This window comes from Neoarius graeffei, chromosome 8 (assembly GCF_027579695.1).
Source record: "Neoarius graeffei isolate fNeoGra1 chromosome 8, fNeoGra1.pri, whole genome shotgun sequence".
Taxonomy (NCBI): domain Eukaryota; kingdom Metazoa; phylum Chordata; class Actinopteri; order Siluriformes; family Ariidae; genus Neoarius; species Neoarius graeffei.
The window spans coordinates 14,060,431-14,084,196 of NC_083576.1; the positions used below are offsets into that span (position 1 = coordinate 14,060,431).

Consider the following 23,766-nt stretch of genomic DNA (forward strand, 5'->3'; position numbering starts at 1 on the left):
AGACATTTTAAAGTAGAAACTTCATGTGTATCATTCCTACATGGAAGGTTACATCAGTTATATCTAAACATACATTTTCATTGTAACCATTAGTAAAAATTTTCTTTGGCATTACAGAGTGTTTCAGTTCTTCAACTTGGATAATTACTATTGAAATGAACTACATCCTTTAAATATACACAAGTTAATAAACTGTTTCATCTCTCATGCTCTCTTGTTAAGTTATTCTGTGTTTCATTCTTACAAAGATGTGTTTCAAATCAGCTATTTTAAGCAAGTGTTGCCAGGCAAAACAAACCTCGCCCGGCAGCACTTATTTTATACCTACAGTGGTATGCAAAAGTTTGGGCACCCCTGGTCAAAATTGCTGTTACTGTGAACAGTTAAGCAAGTTGAAGATGAAATGATCTCCAAAAGGCATAAAGTTAAAGATGACTCATTCCCTTTATATTTTAAGCAAAAACAATTTTTTTATTTTCATCTTTTGCATTTTCAAAATGACAAAAAAGGAAAAGGGCCCGAAGCAAGTATCACAGCTTGTAAACACTTTTTGTAGCCAGCTAATAATCTTTCAGTTCTTACCTGGGGGATTTTCACACATTCGTCCTTGCAAAAGGCTTCCAGTTCTACAAATTTCTTGGGCTGTCTTGCATGCACTGCTCTTTTGAGATCTATCCACAGATTTTCAATGATGTTTAGGTCAGGGGACTGTGAGGGCCAGGGCAAAACCTTCAGCTTGTGCCTCTTGAGCTATTCCATTGTAGATTTTGAGGTGTGTTTTGGATCATCGTTTTATTGTAGGACCCATCCTCTTTTTAACTTCAACTTTTTTACAGATGGTGTGATGTTTGCTTCCAGAATTTGCTGGTATTTATTCGAATCCATGCTTCCCTCGACCAATGAAATGCGCCCTGTGCCACTGGCTGCAACACAACCCCAAAGCATGATCGATCCACACCCATGCTTCAGAGTTGGAGAGGTGTTCTTTTCCTGGAATTTGGCACCCTTTTTTCTCCAAACATACCTTTGCACATTGTGGCCAAAAAGTTCTATTTTGATTTCATCAGTCCACAGGACTTGTTTCCAAAATGCATCAGGCTTATTTAGATGTTCATTTGCAAACTTCAGACGCTGAATTTTGTGGCTAGGACGCAGGAACAGTTTTCTTCTGATGACTCTTCCATGAAGGTCATATTTGTTCAGGTGTCGCTGCATAGTAGAACAGTGCACCACCACTCCAGGGTCTGCTAAATCTTTCTGAAGGTCTTTTGCAGTCAAATAGGGGTTTTTATTTGCCTTTCTAGCAATCCAATGAGCAGTTCTTTCAGAAAGTTTTCTTCATCTTCCAGACCTCACCTTGAGCTCCACTGTTTCTGTTAACTGCCATTTCTTAATAACATTACGATCTGAGGAAACGGCTACCTGAAAACACTTTGCTACGTTCTTGTAGCCTTCTCCTGCTTTGTGAGCATCAATTATTTTATTATTCAGAATGCGAGGGAGTTGCTTAGAGGAGCCCATGGCTGTTGATTTTAGGGACAAGTTTGAGGAGTCAGAGAATTTATACAGCTTTGAAATCTGCATCATCAGACCTTTCCTAACGAAGAATTTGAAGAAGCCACAGCTCAATAAGCTAATTAAGGTCTGGAACCTTGGTAAAAGTTACCTGAGAACTCAAATGTATTGGGGTGCCCAAACTTTCGCATGGTGTTCCTTTTCTTTTTTCACTCTCCAATTGTACAAAACAAAAATAATACGCAAATCTTGCAGAAAACGCTGAAAAGAAATGTCTCGTCTTTACCTTTATGCCTTTTGGTGATCAGTTCATCTTCTGCTCACTTAACTATTCACAGTAACAGACATTTTCAATAAGGGTTCCCAAACTTTTGCATGCCAATGTATATCCTCATAATGGTAATATTTCTCAATCATCAGCTGTCAGGTTATAGTCCTGTGAAAATCCATGACCTTGAGTTTGACATTTCAAAGTCATGCAAGGTCACAGGTCATGGTGGCAACTGAAAAACTCATACGGGGCTTCTTATATGTTGATAATGGTAAATATCTGGCTACCATGAACCATTTTAAAGTTATAGCCCTTCGAAAACCCATGACCTTCAGTTTGACCTTTCAAGGTCACTCAAGGTCAAAGATCATGGTGCCAAATGAAAGCCCATATGGCACTTCCTATAAGTTGATAATGGTACATATCTGTCTACCATCAACCGTTTTCAAGTCACAGCCCTCTGAAAATCCGTGACCTTGAGTTTGACCTTGAAAGGTCACTCAACGTCAAAGATCATGGCGCCAAATGAGAGTTCCTATATGCTCATAATAGTAAACATCTGTCTATCGGCAACTGTTTTTGAGTTATAATGGAAAATATGTTATTTTGACCCAAAGGTTGACCTTTTTGCTGACCTTGATCTTCACCTTGACCCGATTACCCCCAAAATTTAATCAGGTAATCTACGGACCATTGCCCACCTAACCTGAAATTCTGAAGTCAACTGGTGCAACCGTTTACACGCTAGATTGTTAACAGACAGACACACAAACAAACCACACTGATTACAATACCTCGCCCCGCCTACTCCGTCGTGGGCGAGGTAATCAAGGGCCTTTTTAAATATGGTCATTAAATAATAATAATGATAAAAATAATAATGATAATAATAAACAAAGAGTGGACATTTTACTTGGCGAAATTGTTGTGCTGTTGAATTTGTGAAAGAGAAAATGGCTGTGGCACGTGTCAGGTTTGTGACACAAATGTAGGGTAAGTGCAGGTACAAAACATTTTAAACTTACACTTCGGAATAACTTGCTTTTATTTTATCCACACTGACTGGATATGAGCAATCGTGCGCTCTGATTGGCTACTCTACTACTAGGCTATCAGCTCATATACCATGAATAGAGAAAAACAAAATAGTGGAGCGTGTTGCCGAAGCAACCGAGGACGAAATAAAAACTCTACTCGAAAACAAAACCCTAAAAATACAAAAAAATAAAGCAACAAAATATGGAATGAAAGTATTTGATGGTAAGAACGTATCTTTTTTTATTTTTCAAGAATTATTATTACCGCATTTTTCAGAAATCGCTACTGTCATTTCGCCGGTTTGTTTACATTCTAAGCAGAAGTGATTTTGTTGGACGTTTTGTATACAGTTTTTATTTATTGATTTTGCAAAAAATAAAAATGCTCTGTTTCTCAAAATCCAGTGAATGTGGATAGAATAAAACAGTTCTTCCACTCAATCTCGTCGTACATGGCTTACAGCCGACTCAGCGCCATGTGTCTCGTCAGCTCATGTACAACTCGATTTCGTGGAATAACTGTTAAATATCGCTCGGAGTCTGTGATTCCTGTAGGCGTGGCCTGGAGTACGAACACCGATGCACATTCATGCAATTATCCACGAATCCATGAACTTCTGCCATTCTGAAGTTTGATGTGAAGATCAGCTGAAGCTCTTGACCTGTATCTGCATGCTTTTATGCACTGTGCTGCTGATGCATGATTGGCTGACTGCATAAGGGCATGAGTTTGAATCTGTAGAGGTGTTCCTAATAAGCTGGCTGATAAGCATATGTATATTTACACAAATTTTTGATTTTAAAATATATATAGGTGTTTATCTAGTTAGCTAAATTTAGAGATATTTACTTCAGAATGGATCACGGAGTTTTCTTTACATAAATTATCACGTAAGGTACCAATCAAAAGCTTTGACACTCCTTCTAATTCAATGATTTTCTTTACTTTTATGAATTAAACGACACTTTGTGTATTAAAGTAATGATGGATGTTGTTTTTCTTTACTTAGTTGTTCAGTTCTTGACATAATATGGATTACTATAGTTGTGGTGTTGAATAGGGTTATGTATTGTATTTTTATTATTTACTATTTACTGTTTGATCTCAAATACATTAAGGCGTCAAGAAACTCGTCCACTAATTAACTTTTGACGAGACACACGTGTTAATTGAAAAGTATTCCAGGTGACTACCTCATGAAGCTGGTTAAGAAAATGCCAGTAGTGTACAAAGCATCATCAAGGTAAACAGTATGGTGGTTACTTTGAAGAATCAAACATATTTTGTTTTTTTTAAACACTTTTTTGTTTACCACATAATTCCAGATATGTTCCATGTGTTATTTCGTAGTTTTGATGTCTTCAGTATTGTTCTACAATGTAGAAAATACAAAATACAGAAAAACCTATGAATGAGTAGAGTAGGGGTGTACAAACTTTTGACTGGTACTGTATTACAGAAGTATAGTACGTTGTAATACCAGTGTTATTCAGGTGAAGGTAGTGTTTGTAGTTTTTGCAACTATATCACACAAAATTATATTTTTTAGTCCTTACGCGTGGAAGTTTAAGTTTGGACTTCCTCTTGGTCTTACTCCTGAGTACCCCAACCCATCTGGAAACAGACGAGTGCGACGGCGACTGTTCTCCACCCTGATTGTTGCCTTCATTGCTGCTGTGACCATAATCATCAGCATCAGCATCACCATCAGCATCCAACAGAACAAGGGGTGGTACAATGGTCACCTCTTCTGCAAATCGCACATGACGTTTGCTGTCCATTCGCCTCTGATAATTAAGAAAAATTCAGATGATGAAAGTTAGTCACACAAAATACAGTTCATACATATGAGCGATAAAAGCGGTAGTGTTGACTGCTCACAGCATCAATAATATACATTATTATCAGTGGCGGCTGGTAGTCTTTCAAACGGGAGGCTGGTCGGTTACGATATTTCCAGATTTTAAAAGAAAAAAGAAAAAACACATCAATTTTGCCCATACTCTTGCCTCTGATCTGGCTGATTGTTGGCAGGGTCACAAACTGTGAAATACTGTAACAGGTTCTTTTGGCCCATTAGCCTACTGTCCAATATACATGATGGTGGTGTTAGGGGGGTATATTTTAACATTTTATATTTTAAAATTGTGGCATGTTGTTTAAAAATTGATCATTATTGAAAGCAGCTCTTTGTCAGGAACCTCAGCAGTAACAGCAGAGTGTTCTGGAATAGGCACAAGCACTGACCTTGGGGAGCCAAACATAGAGCTGGGTGCCACACATTTCATTCAATGACACTTTCCCTATATTTTACTTATTTTGACTGAGAAATGTTTTATTGACAATTTTGATAACCCTTCACTTTTAATCCAGGTCTGTAGTGTGAAATGTTCTCGGCTGTGTTTTTGTTTAAAAATGTTTTCCAAATTGTAGCTGTGTTTAATTCATATCCAGAAAAATATATATTCCAATATAATATACTCAGCATAAACATTTTAAATAGATTCTATATTTTTGGTCCATCCATGACATATTACTAAAGTAGCCTATTTACTGTTGTTGATGTGGATCACTTGCTGTTAGCCAATTCACTTTCTCGTACCAGGAGAGCTCAAAGGAACGAGTATTATTCCCTACCTTTTTCACCAAGTCAGTTTGAGGCGTTGGTCTACCCTGCTCTTTAATTTAAATTTTTTCCTCGAAAGGAAGACTGGCAAATGGCTTTGCCAAAATTAAATCAGCAATGCTTGGCATCCGTGCGCAGCTTTCTTGCTAGCTGACTAGCCCCCTCAAGTTCAAGTTCAGTCACTCAAACGAAATTTCTGGAACTAAGATAGCAAACTTGACAACACTATATTTACACTTTATTTACAATGAAAATATATACAAACTAAAAAAGCTGGTAGAAACTGTAATGAATGAAATCGAAATGTAAGCTGATCTCTTACAATACACCACAGCACTTGTGAATCCGCATGGGACTGAACTGAGATTCACCGCTGCCTGTCTATATTTGAAACGAGCTGTCAATCAAAGAAAATATCCGGCCGCTTTCACCGATCACCAGTCTCCTCGCGGAAAGCTTTGCCATGTCCCTCCCACTGTGAGGCTGGGAGTCCGTGGGCGGGTGTTTTCGCAGTATTTGTCCAATAACCGTCTTGCATTTTGATATTGAAAAGTGCATAGCTCCCAAATGCCATTGAAGTGCACTGAAGCTGGGCTGCATCATGTTGTCACGAGGGGGAAAAACTCACGCACACATTGGGTGAACTGGGGAAAGTTATAACGGAATGATTTCGCACTGTAGTTGGGTTGAGCACATATATTTCTATGATTCTGGATCTGAAATAGCAATGTTATAAGGTCGGCTATAACATAAGCCTAGCGCAATTCATCCTACACGATGTTCGTCATTTTTAGAGGAGGCTGAGCCTCCCTCGTTGTCTTAGAGCAATCGCCCGTGATTATTATACATACAGGACACTTTTTCGATGGAACGTGTTCTCTTCCCTTCTAGCAAGTTTCATTCATTTGGTTTGACAGCATGCAATATTGTTAGCGTATCGCTCATCCTACATATATTACATCACTCTACCCAATGGAGAATGAGCGTTGAATATGGTTTATGATACTGCATGGTTGTCAAGACAACATAACGTCACACATCGGAGACATAAAACTTCCATGCAAGCAAGCGACTGGGACAATTTTTAAACAAACATGGCTGACAGGTTTGCTTCGTTAAATACGGAAGATTTTGAGAGAATTTTGAAAGAGAAAGACAAGTTGAACACCCGAAAGGAATGTGTATGAATAATAATAATAATAATAATAATAATAATAATAATAATATTGGCTGGCTTTTTTTGTGGCATGTCAGAGAAATTCCATTCAGCTAGCATGATATTGAACTCGTCTTCAACTCGTTCAATATCATGCTAGCTGAATGGAATATATCTGATATACCACTCAGTGCCAGCCAATATTACTTAATTATACCACAGAAGGAAGTGGATTAATTTTCTAAAATAGCAGCTCTGACAGTAGTGCTGGCTGCAAGGCAAATCACAAGTTTATATTCATGCGACTATTCCACTATGTTATCATTTCTATAGTAACCGATCATTCATAGGGATTTATGGAGCACGCAGCATATGATCTAAGCCCAAATCTTAAAAAATATCATGTTGTTATTTAATAAAGACAAGCATATAATCACTGACGGGGCAGCACAGTGGTGTAGTGGTTAGCACTGTTGCCTCACAGCAAGAAGGTTCTAGGTTTGAGCCCAGTGGCCGACGGGGGCCTTTCTGTGTGGAGTTTGCATGTTCTCCCCGTGTCTGTGTGGGTTTCCTCCACAGTCCAAAGACATGCAGGTTAGGCTAATTGGTGGCTCTAAATTGACCGTAGGTGTGAACGTGAGTGTGAATGGTTGTTTGTCTCTATGTGTCAGCCCTGCAATGATCTGGTGACTTGTCCAGGGTGTACCCCACCTCTCGCCACGGGCGATTGCTCTAAGACAACGAGGGAGGCTCAGCCTCCTCTAAAAATGATGAACATCGTGTAGGATGAATTGCGCTAGACTTATGTTATAGCCGACCTTATAACATTGCTATTTCAGATCCAGAATCATAGAAATATATGTGCTCAACCCAACTACAGTGCGAAATAATTCCGTTATAACTTTCCCCAGTTCGCCTAATGTGTGCGTGAGTTTTTCCCCCTCGTGACAGTGCAATGCAGCCCAGCCTCAGTGGACTTCAATGGCATTTGGGAGCTATGCGCTTTTCAATCTCAAAATGCAAGACGATTATTGGACAAATACTGCGAAAACGCCCGCCCACGGAGTCCCAGCCTCACAGTGGGAGGGACATGGCAAAGCTTTCCGCGAGGAAACTGGTGATTGGTGAAAGCGGCTGGATATTTTCTTTGATTGACAGCTCGTTTCAAATATAGACAGGCAGCGGTGAATTTCAGTTCAGTCCCATGCGGATTCGCAAGTGCTGTGGCGTATTGTAAGAGATCAGCTTACATTTCGATTTCATTCATTACATACGGTTTCTACCAGCTTTTTTAGTGTGTATATATTTTCATTGTAAATAAAGTGTAAATATAGTGTTGTCAAGTTTGCTATCTTAGTTCCAGAAATTTCGTTTATTTGAGTGACTGAACTTGAACTTGAGGGGGCTAGTCAGCTAGCAAGAAAGCTGTGCACGGATGCCGAGCATTGTTGATTTTATTTTGGCGAAGCCATTTGCCAGTCTTCCTTTCGAGGAAAAAATTAAAATTAAAGAGCAGGGTAGACCAACACCTCAAATTGACTTGGTGAAAAAGGTAGGGAATAATACTCATTCCTTTCAGCTCTCCTGGTATGAGAAAGTGAATTGGCTAACAGCAAGTTCAGTGACGAGGAAAATGCATTGTTGGCCATGTCTCTTGATTAAACCCGGTTCTGTGATTTGGTCAAACGTGGGCTTTGATGACCTGCACAATTTCACAAGGGCATATAAAAGACACGAGCTCAGCAATAGAATCTATTTAAAATGTTTATGCTGAGTATATTATATTGGAATATATATTTTTCTGGATATAAATTAAACACAGCTACAATTTGGAAAACATTTTTAAACAAAAACACAGCCGAGAACATTTCACACTACAGACCTGGATTAAAAGTGAAGGGTTATCAAAATTGTCAATAAAACATTTCTCAGTCAAAATAAGTAAAATATAGGGAAAGTGTCATTGAATGAAATGTGTGGCACCCAGCTCTATGTTTGGCTCCCCAAGGTCAGTGCTTGTGCCTATTCCAGAACACTCTGCTGTTACTGCTGAGGTTTCTGACAAAGAGCTGCTTTCAATAATGATCAATTTTTAAACAACATGCCACAATTTTAAAATATAAAATGTTAAAATATACCCCCCAACACCACCATCATGTATATTGGACAGTAGGCTAATGGGCCAAAAGAACCTGTTATTTCACAGTTTGTGACGCTGCCAACAATCAGCCAGATCAGAGGCAAGAGTATGGGCAAAATTGATGTTTTTTTGTTTTTTCTTTTAAAATCTGGAAATATCGTAACCGACCAGCCTCCCCTGTTTGAAAGACTACCAGCTGCCACTGCCTCTCACCCATAGTCACATGGGATAGGCTCCAGCTTGCCTGCGACACTGCACAGGATAAGCGGTTATGGATAATGGATGGATGGATGATTGGAACGAGTCTCCAGTGTCAGCAAGTCTTCAGGAAAAAGGACATTGAGCTTTCTGGTTTCCAAGTAATATGAAAAACTGTAGAGGGGTTTTTGACTTATGAGCTGTTTGTACTATTAAGTTGCAAATTTGTAATTGTTAGCATTATGTTCTGTGGCCTAAGAGGAAAAATATACTTCAGTTATTGGAAAAGACTCAACTTTTTGGTGGTTACAGTAACTCTTCTTCATGTCAAAGTAGACCCCATTCGCAGCACTGTGGCATTGATTATTTTCCTATAACAGCATGACTCATTGTATTTCCTTATTCCCTGGTCCTTCCACCAGTGCCAGTGTGATCCAATGAGAATTGTGAATAAGTAAGGGAGATACGGTTCAGTTTTGTTCAGTGTGATAACAATGATGTAATCTTAAACCCCACCCCTTACTCTAATTTACCTTAAATTTTCATACAACCATTTAAATCTGATCACGTCATATATGAGAGTATAAACACATGTTACAATGATCAGGGATTTGCTGAACAATTTAGTTTCATGAACTGTCTCACCTTTTTGATCACAGTTTCTGTCAACGCTGACGACTCTGAATCCTGGGAAACAGAGTGCTGGAGGGAGGAGGTGGAGGAGGCAGGGGAATGATTTGGTGCTGGATCTGAAGGGGAGGAATTATGTCTCCACTCATGCATTTCATCAGTTTCTGATCTCCAACGTTCATTTGAAACTCTTCCCTCTTTGGAGTGACTTCGCTTGCGGCTCAGAGATAGTTGCTTCTTCAGAGAAGAACTGTCTTTGGACTGAGAAGAGAAGAGATTAAAAAAATACTGAGAGAACGGAAATGGTAAGAACTCACGTGCACGTTCAGTTACAAAAAAAAAGTGTAGTGACTTCAACTGGGTCATCAGATACAGGTTTGTATTATAGAATCAGAATCAGAATCAAGTTTATTGCCAAGTATGTTCTCATATACAAGGAATTTGCTTCAGTGGTTGGTGCTTGAACAGTTAAGATAAAGGAATTTTAAAAAAGACAAAAGTAGTTATATAAATAGAATAAAAATGAGAAGAACCCAAAATATACAAATTTGAAAAGTGGACATATTTAAGGGGTATGTGCATGAGTTCTTTTGAAGTCCAAGCTGTACAGTATGTCCCGGAATGTGCAAAAATAGGTCACAGGATGAAGATGAAGAAGAGTCATGACATGAATGTGCAAGAAAAAGAGAATATGTGCAACAGGTTAAATAAATACCCAAGCTATACAGTGTGTGATGGAATGTGCAATAAAAGGTCACGGAATGAAGGTGCATGAAATGACTATGAGATGTGCAAAATCGCAGTTCAGAGACGAAGTGCATTAATGTCACAGACTGAAAGTGTGAGGTTAGAGTTTAGAGTCAGTGAGGATCTCTGGCCTTATCTCTGGCCAGTTGAAGTGGGGAAAAAGCTGGCCTTATGGCGTGAGGTTTTGGTTTGAATGGACTGCTGCCTCCTACCAGAGGGGAGTGATTCAAAAAGTTTGTGTCTGGGGTGAGAGGGGTTGGCCACAATCCTTTCTGCTCTCCTCAGGGTCCTGGACTCATACGGGTTCTGAAGAGATGTAAGGTTGCAGCCGATCGTCCTCTCAGCAGAACGAATGATGCGTTGCAGTCTGCCCTTGTCTCTGGCAGTGGCAACAGCATACCAGACTGTGATGGAGGAGGTGAGGATGGACCCGATGATGGTGGTGTAAAAGTCTTTGGCAGATCAAACTTCTTCAACTGCAGCAGGAAGAACATCGTCTGCTGTGCTTTCTTGGTGAGAGATCAGGTATTCATCTCCCACTTAAGGTCCTGAGTGATTATAGTGCCCAGGAAGCAGAAATACTCCACTGGGGAATCAAACAGGGTGATGGGGAGGGTATGGCAGAGCTCCGCCTGAAGTCTACAATCATCTCCACTGTCTTTAGAGCATTGAGTTCTAAGTTGTTCTGCCTGCACCAGGACACCAGATGATCAATCTCCCACCTGTAGGCAGACTCATCCTCATCAGACATAAGTCCAGCGAGGGTGGTGTTATCTGCAAACTTTAGGAGCTTGACAGACTGATGACTACAGGTGCAGCTGTTGGTGTACAGGGAGAAGAGTAGAGGAGAGAGGGTGCAGCCTTGGAGGGATCCAGCGCTGATGATTCAGGAGTCAGAGACATGTTTCCCCAGCTTCACGTGCTGCTTCCTGTCAGACAGGAAGTCAGTGATCCACCTGCAAGTGGAGTCAGGCACGCTCAGCAGGGACAGCTTGTCCTGCAGAAGAGCTGGGATGATAGTGTTGAAGGTAGAACTGAAATTCACAAACAGGATCTTAGCATAGGTTCCTGGGGAGTCCAGGTGCTGGAGAATGAAATGAAGACTCATGTTGACAGCATCGTCTGCAGATCTGTTGGGACTGTAGGTGAACTGCATGGGGAGTGGGTCAATGATGGCTTTAAGGTAGTAAAGCACAAGGAGCTCAAAGGATTTCATAACAACAGAAGTCAGGGCGATGGGTCTGTAGTCATTTAATCTTGTGATCCTTGGCTTTTTGGGGACAGGGATAATGGTGGAGGCCTTGAAGCAGGCTGGCACATAGCTTGTCTCCAGTAAGACGTTCAAGATGTTACCATTTATCTACAACCCCAATTCCAAAAAAGTTGGGACAAAGTACAAATTGTAAATAAAAACAGAATGCAATAATTTACAAATCTCAAAAACTGATATTGTATTCACAATAGAACATAGACAACATATCAAGTGTCGAAAGTGAGACATTTTGAAATTTCATGTCAAATATTGGCTCATTTGAAATTTCATGACAGCAACACATCTCAAAAAAGTTGGGACAGGGGCAATAAGAGGCTGGAAAAGTTAAAGGTACAAAAAAGGAACAGCTGGAGGACCAAACTGTAACTCGTTAGGTCAATTGGCAATAGGTCATTAACATGACTGGGTATAAAAAGAGCATCTTGGAGTGACAGCGGCTCTCAGAAGTAAAGATGGGAAGAGGATCACCGATCCCCCTAATTCTGCGCCGACAAATAGTGGAGCAATATCAGAAAGGAGTTCGACAGTGTAAAATTGCAAAGAGTTTGAACATATCATCATCTACAGTGCATAATATCATCAAAAGATTCAGAGAATCTGGAAGAATCTCTGTGCATAAGGGTCAAGGCCGGAAAACCATACTGGGTGCTTGTGATCTTCGGGCCCTTAGACGGCACTGCATCACATACAGGCATGCTTCTGTATTGGAAATCACAAAATGGGCTCAGGAATATTTCCAGAGAACATTATCTGTGAACACAATTCACTGTGCCATCCGCCGTTGCCAGCTAAAACTCTATAGTTCAAAGAAGAAGCCGTATCTAAACACGATCCAGAAGCGCAGACATCTTCTCTGGGCCAAGGCTCATTTAAAATGGACTGTGGCAAAGTGGAAAACTGTTCTGTGGTCAGACAAATCAAAATGTGAAGTTCTTTATGGAAATCAGGGACACCGTGTCATCCGGACTAAAGAGGAGAAGGACGACCCAAGTTGTTATCAGCGCTTAGTTCAGAAGCCTGCATCTCTGATGGTATGGGGTTGCATTAGTGCGTGTAGCATGGGCAGCTTACACATCTGGAAAGACACCATCAATGCTGAAAGGTATATCCAGGTTCTAGAGCAACATATGCTCCCATCCAGACGACGTCTCTTTCAGGGAAGACCTTGCATTTTCCAACATGACAATGCCAAACCACATACTGCATCAATTACAGCATCATGGCTGCGTAGAAGAAGGGTCCGGGTACTGAACTGGCCAGCCTGCAGTCCAGATCTTTCACCCATAGAAAACATTTGGCGCATCATAAAACGGAAGATACGACAAAAAAGACCTAAGACAGTTGAGCAACTAGAATCCTACATTAGACAAGAATGGGTTAACATTCCTATCCCTAAACTTGAGCAACTTGTCTCTTCAGCCCCCAGACATTTACAGACTGTTGAAAGAGAAAAGGGGATGTCTCACAGTGGTAAACATGGCCTTGTCCCAACTTTTTTGAGATGTGTTGTTGTCATGAAATTTAAAATCACCTAATTTTTCTCTTTAAATGATACATTTTCTCAGTTTAAACATTTGATATGTCATCTATGTTCTATTCTGAATAAAAGATGGAATTTTGAAACTTCCACATCATTGCATTCCGTTTTTATTTACAATTTGTACTTTGTCCCAACTTTTTTGGAATCGGGGTTTGTTAGGACTAGGACTGTTTTGGCCTCTAGAGGCCGCTGTTATTTCCTTTTCGTGTCATGTTTGTTTTGGCCTCTAGAGGCCGCCACTGTTCCTGTGTTTTGTGTTTGTGTTAATTGCCTGTTTAGTCCTGATTATCTTCACCTGTGTTCTATTTAGTTTGTGTATTTATACCCCCTGAGTTCAGTCCTCTTGTCACGGAGTCTTTGTGCTATGTTTATCTCCAGTTTCCTCTGTACCGTGTTCTTTATTTTGCATTTTGCTTTTCTTTTGGACCTAGTAGTTACTGTGTTTTTTTGGATCTTCTGAGCTTTGGTATTTTTGCCTTTTCTTTTCTGTTTTTTTGGCTTTTGTTTTGTACTTTTGGATTTTTTATTTTTTCCCTTATATCTTCTGAGCGTTTTTGTATCTTTACTTTTTGGATATTTTTTGTATATATTGTAAATAAACCTTTTTGATACTTTTTCTACTTCCGCCTCACGCCTCTGCATTTGAGTCATCCCCCTGGTGGCCTAGTGGGGGTTTGCTGGCTTATCACACCAACGAACCAGGTTTGAATCCCAGCAAAACCCTAACAGGGTTGTAATAACCATTTATAAATTTCTTCTCAAGGCTCAACAGATTAATACAAATATCAACAAGTGTCACCAGGCAAAACAAACCTCGCCCGGTAGCACTTATGATAAATATGAAGGAAGATATCGCGAAAAAAATAGGTACCCTATGGGTACATGTGGCTACTGGTTATAAATAAAATAGTTTTCTGATCCCATGTCCATACAGTAAATATAGTGTATATATATATTTACTCTATGAGGCAGTAGCCACAAAGATGAAGTGTAATCCAAAAATGAACAATTTAAAAATCACAGAAGTAAAATATACCAAGTGTCTGTACTTTATATTATTCTACTCTTACCTCTTACAGTTTTCGAAACTGAAACCTCTGAACTGAGGCTGACATACACACGCTGTCGCCATGACCCAAACTCTTATTTCCCGGAAATGGCCCGGCGCTAGAGCTCAGTGGAACGCACGTTCCCTCTGTAATAAGCATAAACATGTCTGAAAGCGATTTCTTGAGTCTAGTCCATTTATTTCGAATGGCGAACCGAATTGTATACACTCACCGGCCATTTTAATCGGAACGTGTATGCATATGCGCAGTGCACGATCGTTACATTCTTACAGCACGATGACGTAGTGGCTAGAGCCTCTATATGAGGCAGTAGCCACAACAAAAACAGCTTTGACCTTTTTGGTGACCTTGACCAGATGACCCTCAAAATGTTGGAGGTTCTATTTGAGACCAATGCCCATCTATCCTGAAAGTTTCGTGAAGATTGGTCCAGCTGTTTTCCCATAATATCGTTAATAAACAAAGAAAGAAACAAATAAACACCACTAAAACAATACCTCACCCCCTGATGGACTCCGTCCCAAGCGAGGTAATAAATCAATATGCATACACGTCACCTTAAATCTATCTCAAATTTTAATAAAACTAATTAGTGTTTTGAATCTAATCTTTAACCACAACTGGTTTGGTTAATCGATGAATCTGTTTGATTCATTACAGTACCAGTTAAAAGTTTGCACACCCCTACTCATTCATCAATTTTTCTGTATTGTGACTATTTTCTACATTGTAGTACAATACTGATGAAATCAAAACTATGAAATAACATCTGGAACATATGTTTGATATTTTAGATTCTTCATAGCAGCCACTGTTTACTTTGTTGACGTTTGGCACACCATTGGCATTTTCTTACCCAGTTTCATCAGGTCGTCACCTGGATTGCTTTTCAATTAACAGCTGTGCCTCGTCAAAAGTTAATTAGTGCAATTTCTTGCCTTCTTAATACGTTTGAGATCGAACAGTAAATAGTAAATAATGAAAATACTGTAAATAGCCCTATTCAACACCACAACTGTAGTAATCCATATTATGTCAAGAACCGCTCAGCTAAGTAAAGAGAAACAACATTCGTCATTACTTTAAGACATGTGTCTTTAAATGAATGAAAATAAAGAAAAAAAACATTGAATTAGAAGATGTGTCCAAACGTTTGACTGGTACTATATGGAATTGCACATATGTATAGACAATATACAGACCAGTGACAAATTAATGAAAAAATGCATATATGTCAACCTTTGGTCAATCAAACCTGTATAACCAACCTCCAAAATCCGTATTTCCCTTATAAAATCCGTATAAGATGCAAATTAAAATAATTTACCTAAAATTTGAATGATAATTAACAATGATATATCCAAGTTACTTTTTATTCAATATTAATAACAATAAACCTTCAGAATGAATACAAAGCTCCAATGTTTGACAAAAACACAAAGTGTCACTCTAATGTTCTGAATTGTACTCCATGACAGCTTTTTTTAGCATTCCGCACCAATACCTCACTAGGCTGCATGTCACAGCAAGTGTCTGTGTTGATCTTGCCGGAGTGCCCATTCAGAATCTTTTCAGTCGCTAGTGAAAGTCGCTCAGGTGGAAATACGCTTTTCAAACAAAATGTTACTTCCCGGTTGGCGGGATTCTCGCAATGCGGTGTGCGCATGATCAGAAGTGGAACGAAGTCTCGCTACCACAAGATAACGCGCGATTTCATAAGACTCTTTACTGGCTGTCTGTGCTTTGTGTGGTCTACAGTACATTTGTAAATGTTATGCGCTCTTTTATCATCGTGGGAATTGATTATAGCTCTAAATAAATATTGAAGTTTTTTTTAAAGAATCTGTATAACTTTATTTGTACGCCCGTATACTACGTTTATTGAATCAAATCTGTATAAAATACGGACATTCCGTATAGGTTGACATGTATGAAAATGGTTTATGTTATGGGGGCATTTATTAATTTTCATGGCATGGCTTGGGTCCATTTGTCAATGCAAATCAAGACAAAGTTCTTCTGACTGATCACCTCCCTATCAGACGTGGACAGTAACGAAGTACATTTACTTGAGTACTGTACTTAAGTACACTTTTTGAGTAACTGTACTTTACTTGAGTATTTTTTTTGGAAACTTCTGACTTTAACTTCACTACATTTGAAAGGCAAATATCGTACTTTTCACTCCACTACATTTCTATCAAGGTCCTCGTTATTCGTTATTATGAAGCAGCTTTGAAAGTGGATGTTTTTTACTTTTCTTTTCTAAAACGTGATGGTTTTTTCGCAGGTGACACTGAGACAGCCGATCAGTAATCACTAGGGTCACGTCACATCCATAGACTGTATAAAATCAAGATCAATTATTTCTCAGCAGCTTTATTTAACATGATCAGTTGATGGCAGAATGGAAGGAGGCAGTTCTTCTGGAGAATGCACACACACCCATGACCATACCTAAAACCCATGTTTCAGTTTTCTGAATGGGTTAAAGATTCTTTTCGTTTTAAACGTTTGCTTTGTTTGCCAAAAACGAACCACATCACGGCCTACAAAAACTCGCCGTCCAACCTGCGGAAGCATATTGAGGGATGTAAACATTTTATTCCAAGAGAAAGCTTGCAACAAAGTTGTCTGTGCTTTTAGAGCTAGCGATAACATTTGACGCTGGACTAACCAGCGCTGGAGCCTATGCTGTGCAGTCTGGTTAGTCAAATGACTTTCTATGGATTTGCCCGCCAAGTTGCCGTAGCTTTGTCCATGGCTAATGTTTACACATAGCTAGTTAACTTGGACACTGTTAGTTAGCATGTAAAAACGGAGTTATGCTAACATGAATAACGTTAACTTATCTGAAGTCCTTTCAGAAATATGTTTTAGCATAACCTTGCAAAATAAACAGAATGTAGAAATCTTTCTTTTCGAGTTTGAAAAGAGTTTGCTAGCATGTCAGGTGGCGCTTCACTGACTAGCTAGCTTAACGTTAAACCACCATGATGGCACAGCATGCGTTTGTTTTGCGAATTCATATTTCTGTCTTTGGTAACAGCATTAGGTTTTGTAAGCGTTGTGGCAATAATACAACGATGCATTGACAGAAAATGTACTTTTAATACTTAAGTATTTTTAAAAGCAAGTACTTCAGTACTTTAACTTAAGTAAAAATTTGACTGGACAACTTTCACTTGTATCAGAGTAACATTTGACCAGTGGGATCTGTACTTTGACTTAAGCATACATGTCAACCTTTGGTCAATCAAACCTGTATAGCCAACCTCCAAAATCCGTATTTCCCTTATAAAATCCGTATAAGATGCAAATTAAAATAATTTGCCTAAAATTTGAATGATAATTAACAATGATATATCCCAGTTACTTTTTATTCAATATTAATAACAATAAACCTTCAGAATGAATACAAAGCTCCAATGTTTGACAAAAACACAAAGTGTTATCAGCGTAGTTACGAAGGAAATACTTCGTTGTTTGGAGACAGGTTTCACCGAGCGGCTATTATGCACGAGACTTCATATTAGCCACAAAGTCAGAAAAATCTGTTTGTAAAATTACGTTATAATGACCAAATACAATGAAAGTATTTTTCCAGTCTCACCTGTGAAAGGTAATCCCATGTGATCTCGTTTGGACAGTAAACCTGTTGGTACAGTTAAACGCAGCACATGAATGAGGCATCTTTATTCTCGGCTACTGTCTAGACGCTATACCAGAGACGATTGAAGAATCTCCACTTTGCCACATCCAATATGGCGGCGAGGATGACGTATGATTCTACGCAGAAGGCGGCGTCTATGTTTATATGTCTATGACTTCACGGTTGGTGGGATTCTTGCAATGCGGTGTGCGCATGATCAAAAGTGGAACGAAGTCTTGCTACCACAAGATAACGCGCGATTTCATAAGACTCTTTACTGGCTGTCTGTGGTGTACAGTACGTTTGTAAATGTTATGCGCTCTTTTATCATCGTGGGAATTGATTATAGCTCTAAATAAATATTGAAGTTTTTTTAAAGAATCCGTATAACTTTATTTATATGCCCGTATACTACGTTTATTGAATCAAATCCGTATAAAATACGGACATTCCGTATAGGTTGACATGTATGCTTAAGTAATGAAGGTGGGTACTTTGTCCACCTCTGCTCCCTATCCTACAATGAAACATTTTTATCCTGATGGGAGTGGTCTATTCCAGGATGACTCTGACCCCATCCACAGAGCACAAGCGCTCACTGAATAGTTTTATGAGAACGGAAATGATGTAAATCATTAATTATCAATGGGATGGTTCTCAAAGATCTGAACACTTATGATATGTTAGACAGAAATCATCAAAAGATCAACTCAGGGAATATGTTTTGGAATAATGATGGTCATTGCGCTAGTAGATTTCCAGATACCTGTAGAATCTACACCAAGGACCACTGAAGTGGTTCTGGCAGTTTTCACCCAACACCATTTTATGTTTGCTTTTCCTTTCATTACCAATCTCTTATTAAATTAATATACTCTTTCCAGTTACAATTCTTACCTGACGATATGATAATTCCAACATGGGGAGAACCTCATGCACACTTCCAGGTTGGTTGTGGTTTATTTCCATTACTTGCGACTGATTCACCTTTTGCTCACTGGATAATGATGAATTTATAGCTAGTCCTGTAGTGTTTGACTGACTATGTGGATAAGTATTCGCTTGCTCTTTGCTTGGATGATTGCTCTCTAATGTTCTGACACTCAGATCCATGCTCTCCAATTGCTTTGATCCTGAATCAGACAGTCCACACTGACCATTGTGTAACTCAAACATTGCAAAACTTGAAGTATTTCTTTGTTGAAACATGTTTTCAGTGGTGTCCATGTTGTGAAAACTTCCAGAGTTCATTTGTGATGGCATCATTCCAAATTTAGGGACCGTGGCCGCTCTGTAATTCCATTGGCTGAACATGGTTTGCTCATTTTGACCTGACTGGTTAATACTATTTATTAATCCCATTCCTTGGTCTTGTGTGATGGAACTGGACTCTGATTGGCTGCTGGTGTTGGATGGGAGGTACTTGGCCCACTCTTGACCTGTGAAAATCTCTTCCATCAGGTTGAAAGAGCCCGGTGAAAATAAGGTCTCACTATGAAAACAAACAAATAAATAAATAAACACAATATAAAGTTGGTACCGATTACAACCCTGATTCCAAAAAAGTTGGTACAAAGTACAAATTGTAAATAAAAACAGAATGCAATGATGTGGAAGTTTCAAAATTCCATATTTTATTCAGAATAGAACATAGATGACATATCAAATGTTTAAACTGAGAAAATGTATCATTTAAAGAGAAAAATTAGGTGATTTTAAATTTCATGACAACAACACATCTCAAAAAAGTTGGGACAAGGCCATGTTTACCACTGTGAGACATCCCCTTTTCTCTTTACAACAGTCTGTAAACGTCTGGGGACTGAAGAGACAAGTTGCTTAAGTTTAGGGATAGGAATGTTAACCCATTCTTGTCTAATGTAGGATTCTAGTTGCTCAACTGTCTTAGGTCTTTTTTGTCGTATCTTCCGTTTTATGATGCGCCAAACGTTTTCTATGGGTGAAAGATCTGGACTGCAGGCTGGCCAGTTCAGTACCCGGACCCTTCTTCTACACAGCCATGATGCTGTAATTGATGCAGTATGTGGTTTGGCATTGTCATGTTGGAAAATGCAAGGTCTTCCCTGAAAGAGACGTCAACTGGATGGGAGCATATGTTGCTCTAGAACCTAGATATACCTTTCAGCATTGATGGTGTCTTCCCAGATGTGTAAGCTGCCCATGCCACACGCACTAATGCAACCCCATATCATCAGAGATGCAGGCTTCTGAACTGAGCGCTGATAACAACTTGGGTCGTCCTTCTCCTCTTTAGTCCGAATGACACGGCTTCCCTGATTTCCATAAAGAACTTCAAATTTTTATTTGTCTGACCACAGAACAGTTTTCCACTTTGCCACAGTCCATTTTAAATGAGCCTTGGCCCAGAGAAGACGTCTGCGCTTCTGGATCATGTTTAGATACGGCTTCTTCTTTGAACTATAGAGTTTTAGCTGGCAATGGCGGATGGCACAGTGAATTGTGTTCACAGATAATGTTCTCTGGAAATATTCCTGAGCCCATTTTGTGATTTCCAGTACAGAAGCATGCCTGTATGTGATGCAGTGCCGTCTAAGGGCCCGAAGATCACGGGCACCCAGTATGGTTTTCCAGCCTTGACCCTTACGCACAGAGATTCTTCCAGATTCTCTGAATCTTTTGATGATATTATGCACTGTAGATGATGATATGTTCAAACTCTTTGCAATTTTACACTGTCGAACTCCTTTCTGATATTGCTCCACTATTTGTCGGCGCAGAATTAGGGGGATTGGTGATCCTCTTCCCATCTTTACTTCTGAGAGCCGCTGCCACTCCAAGATGCTCTTTTTATACCCAGTCATGTTAATGACCTATTGCCAATTGACCTAATGAGTTGCAATTTGGTCCTCCAGCTGTTCCTTTTTTGTACCTTTAACTTTTCCAGCCTCTTATTGCCCCTGTCCCAACTTTTTTGAGATGTGTTGCTGTCATGAAATTTTAAATGAGCCAATATTTGGCATGAAATTTCAAAATGTCTCACTTTCGACATTTGATATGTTGTCTATGTTCTACTGTGAATACAATATCAGTTTTTGAGATTTGTAAATTATTGCATTCCGTTTTTATTTACAATTTGTACTTTGTCCCAACTTTTTTGGAATCAGGGTTGTAAAGTGACTGTAATGTGGTTTTAAAAAAAGGGTGTGGAAGGGTTGCTAACAATGTAAAGATACTTTGTTAATGTTCTTTGTTTAGTAGTTTACTAGAAAACAAACTGAACTTAAGCTTATTAGATTTGACCACATTCTAGAGTCTTTTTTGGTACATTTATGTCAACAGGACATTTGGCTTTCCAGTAGCAGCCAGGTTGAAATGATAGATCTTTAGTAAGACTGTCTTGCTGGTTGTGAAATACAACTATGAGTCTTGACACATTATAAACACCATCATATTTCAGTGCTTTAGTTGTAATTCCTTATCACAAGTTGCATTTTTATTTTCTCGTTCAGCAGATGAGCTGGGCAACATTCCCAAAGATGACAGATAAGCTATGATAAATACATAGCTCATATTTCACGTACCTCATGTGATCGAGTGGACTGGGAATGTCTTTGACAGGACCATTGTTGATTGGCTGGAGCTGGATACCAACTTCCTCATTAAATGCTCTAGTTGTGTTGTTTTCATTGGGCACAGTTTGGACAGGAATTGGAGACCTGATGCTCTACATAGAGAATAGAATGAGAGTGAATTCTTTAACAGACTGGGATGAAATGCAACAAGATTGAGACTGGATGTATGTAAAAAAAAAATCCTTAGTTCAAATCAAGCAAAAAAAAAAAAAGCCACTAAAACTTACATTTGCCACTTTGCTCTGTTCTTCTGTCTCTCTGTTATCTGGTTCTCTTCTGGATATGCTTTTGTGTCTCTCCTTCCATTTTTCCTTCATCTTCTGGGTCCATCTCTTTTCTTCACATCCAACCCTCTGGCCCCTGATATTTGATTCCGTCTGGTCTGATGTGTTTGTTGAGGGCAATGACGTTTCTACCTTTTGTAAAGATGAGACATTGCCACTACTCATTTTTGTCAGAGAGAACTTCTGCTTCCTGGCCTGCTTGGACATCACATCATCATCCGGGCATGTACTGGCATAACTGTTTCCTCCTGATACAGTGTGGTTGCTCATAAACCCCCAACTTAGTGTTCTCCATTTTGGTGTAGATGACATTCCTGAATTGTAAACATCAATTCCTTTGGAAAATTCTTGGGAAAGAGATGTTGTTACACCAGTCAAACCCAGACCCGGTGGTACAGCCAGATTGGTCACAACCGGTTTGCTTCCCATCGAAAAATCAAAATTGTACATTGGCGGGGTTTGAGGTAGGCTCTCTGCAGCACCGCCATTTTGCTCTATCAATGTTGTATTATACTGCACTTCGTCTTGTGTGTGTGTGCTGTTGCTCTCGGGTCTTGGTTGAAGCCTCAGCCTTTGAAGCATGGACTGCAACAAGACCTGGGAGTCCGATACAGAGTTTGCGTCTGCCATTTACACACATCAAAAATGAAAGAATAGGCTACATGTCACACATGCCAAACAAACTAAGATATTCAGATATTAGTACACTCAAAACAAAAAAACACACAACGTTCAATTTTTGTCCAAAGCCAAAGGTAAAATTCCATCGAATCCTCAAGTATGGTATATCCACATCTTCTAATTCTTCAAGTCTTCAGTTCATCTCCAAGCACGACACGTTATTCCTCTCAGACTTCAAATTGATGATACTTCCATATCATACAGATCCAGCCATTTTTGTTGAACTTTCCAGTAAGCAGCGATTTTGTTTCTATTTGAAAGATATTCATACACACAGCTGATGGAGGCCAAGAGAGGCACAGAGGTGTGTTCAGCTATGACACATAACCAGACAGACAAGAAAGACAAGTGTGTCAAGTTGACATCTTCCCTAGGAAGTACAGTCTTCTTTTCATACTCTCTGTCTATTGTCACGCTTGGGTAAACTTGCACGTGTGTTTCATAACTATTCATTTTGCCATCACAGTGAAAGTGTGCGACTGTGGTCACAGTGGTTTATAACATGTTTTGTTTTGTTTTTTTTAATTGTCTGATATATCAAAGCAAAAATACTCACCAGCATCTTCCATGTCACTGGAACACATTCTGGGTGGTGTAAACAGGAGTGGCTTTAGGATCTTTTTTCTTAGACATCAGAAGCAGGTTAAAAGCAGGCAGGAATGTACACAGGGAAATTTTTTTTTTTCTGTGGTTCCTCGAGTTATGCAGGATGTACGACAAGGTGTGTTTCAGTTTACGATTATACTGCTAAATCCGATCAAATGATACTAAGCAAATTTACAAATAAATAACTCCATCAACAAACAAATGAATAAATAAATACAGTTGACACCATGAATTACAAAGTGAGAAAAGGTCATCGATAACATCATTTGAACTTGTGACTGTAGAGACCACTATCAACTGCTTATTATTTAGTTATTATTTATGGTTTATTAAAGAATGTATAGCATGGCATGGTGCCACAGTGGGTAGAGCTGCTGTCTCACAGCTCAAGGGTCCCTGATCCGATCCTCAGCTCGGACTCCTATCTGTGGCAGCTCTCCAGTCTCCTCCCAAAAACATGGTATCTGGGCTGGGCAGAGAAAAATTGCCCCACTGAGTGAATGAGTGTGTGTGTGTGTGTGTGTGTGTGTGTGTGTGTGTGTGTGTGTGTGTGTGTGTGTGTGTGTGTGTGTGTGTGTGTGTGTCATCCAGGGTGTATTCCTGCCTCACGCCCAGTGCTTCAGGGATCGGTTCCAAGTACAACCCTGACTAGGACAAAGAGGTTACTGAAGATGAAAGAATGAAAGCATATACACACCTTATTACTCTTGACTCTTATCATTTGT

The 23,766-nt window shown here is 39.4% G+C and overlaps 1 protein-coding gene across 1 annotated transcript; it reads right to left on the reverse strand.

Moving 5' to 3' along the window:
• On the reverse strand, window positions 1–23,207 carry zgc:113229 (uncharacterized protein LOC550612 homolog). Its single transcript, XM_060927322.1, has 7 exons — window positions 22,992–23,207; window positions 21,698–22,749; window positions 21,420–21,562; window positions 18,754–19,348; window positions 9,590–9,835; window positions 4,381–4,611; window positions 1–4,196 (listed from the first exon to the last, which is right to left on the reverse strand). The coding sequence occupies exons 2-7, from the start codon at window positions 22,382–22,384 to the stop codon at window positions 4,164–4,166; spliced, it is 1,935 nt and encodes a 644-aa protein (XP_060783305.1). The 5' UTR covers window positions 22,385–22,749; window positions 22,992–23,207; the 3' UTR covers window positions 1–4,163.
• Window positions 23,208–23,766: the final 559 nt, after the last annotated feature.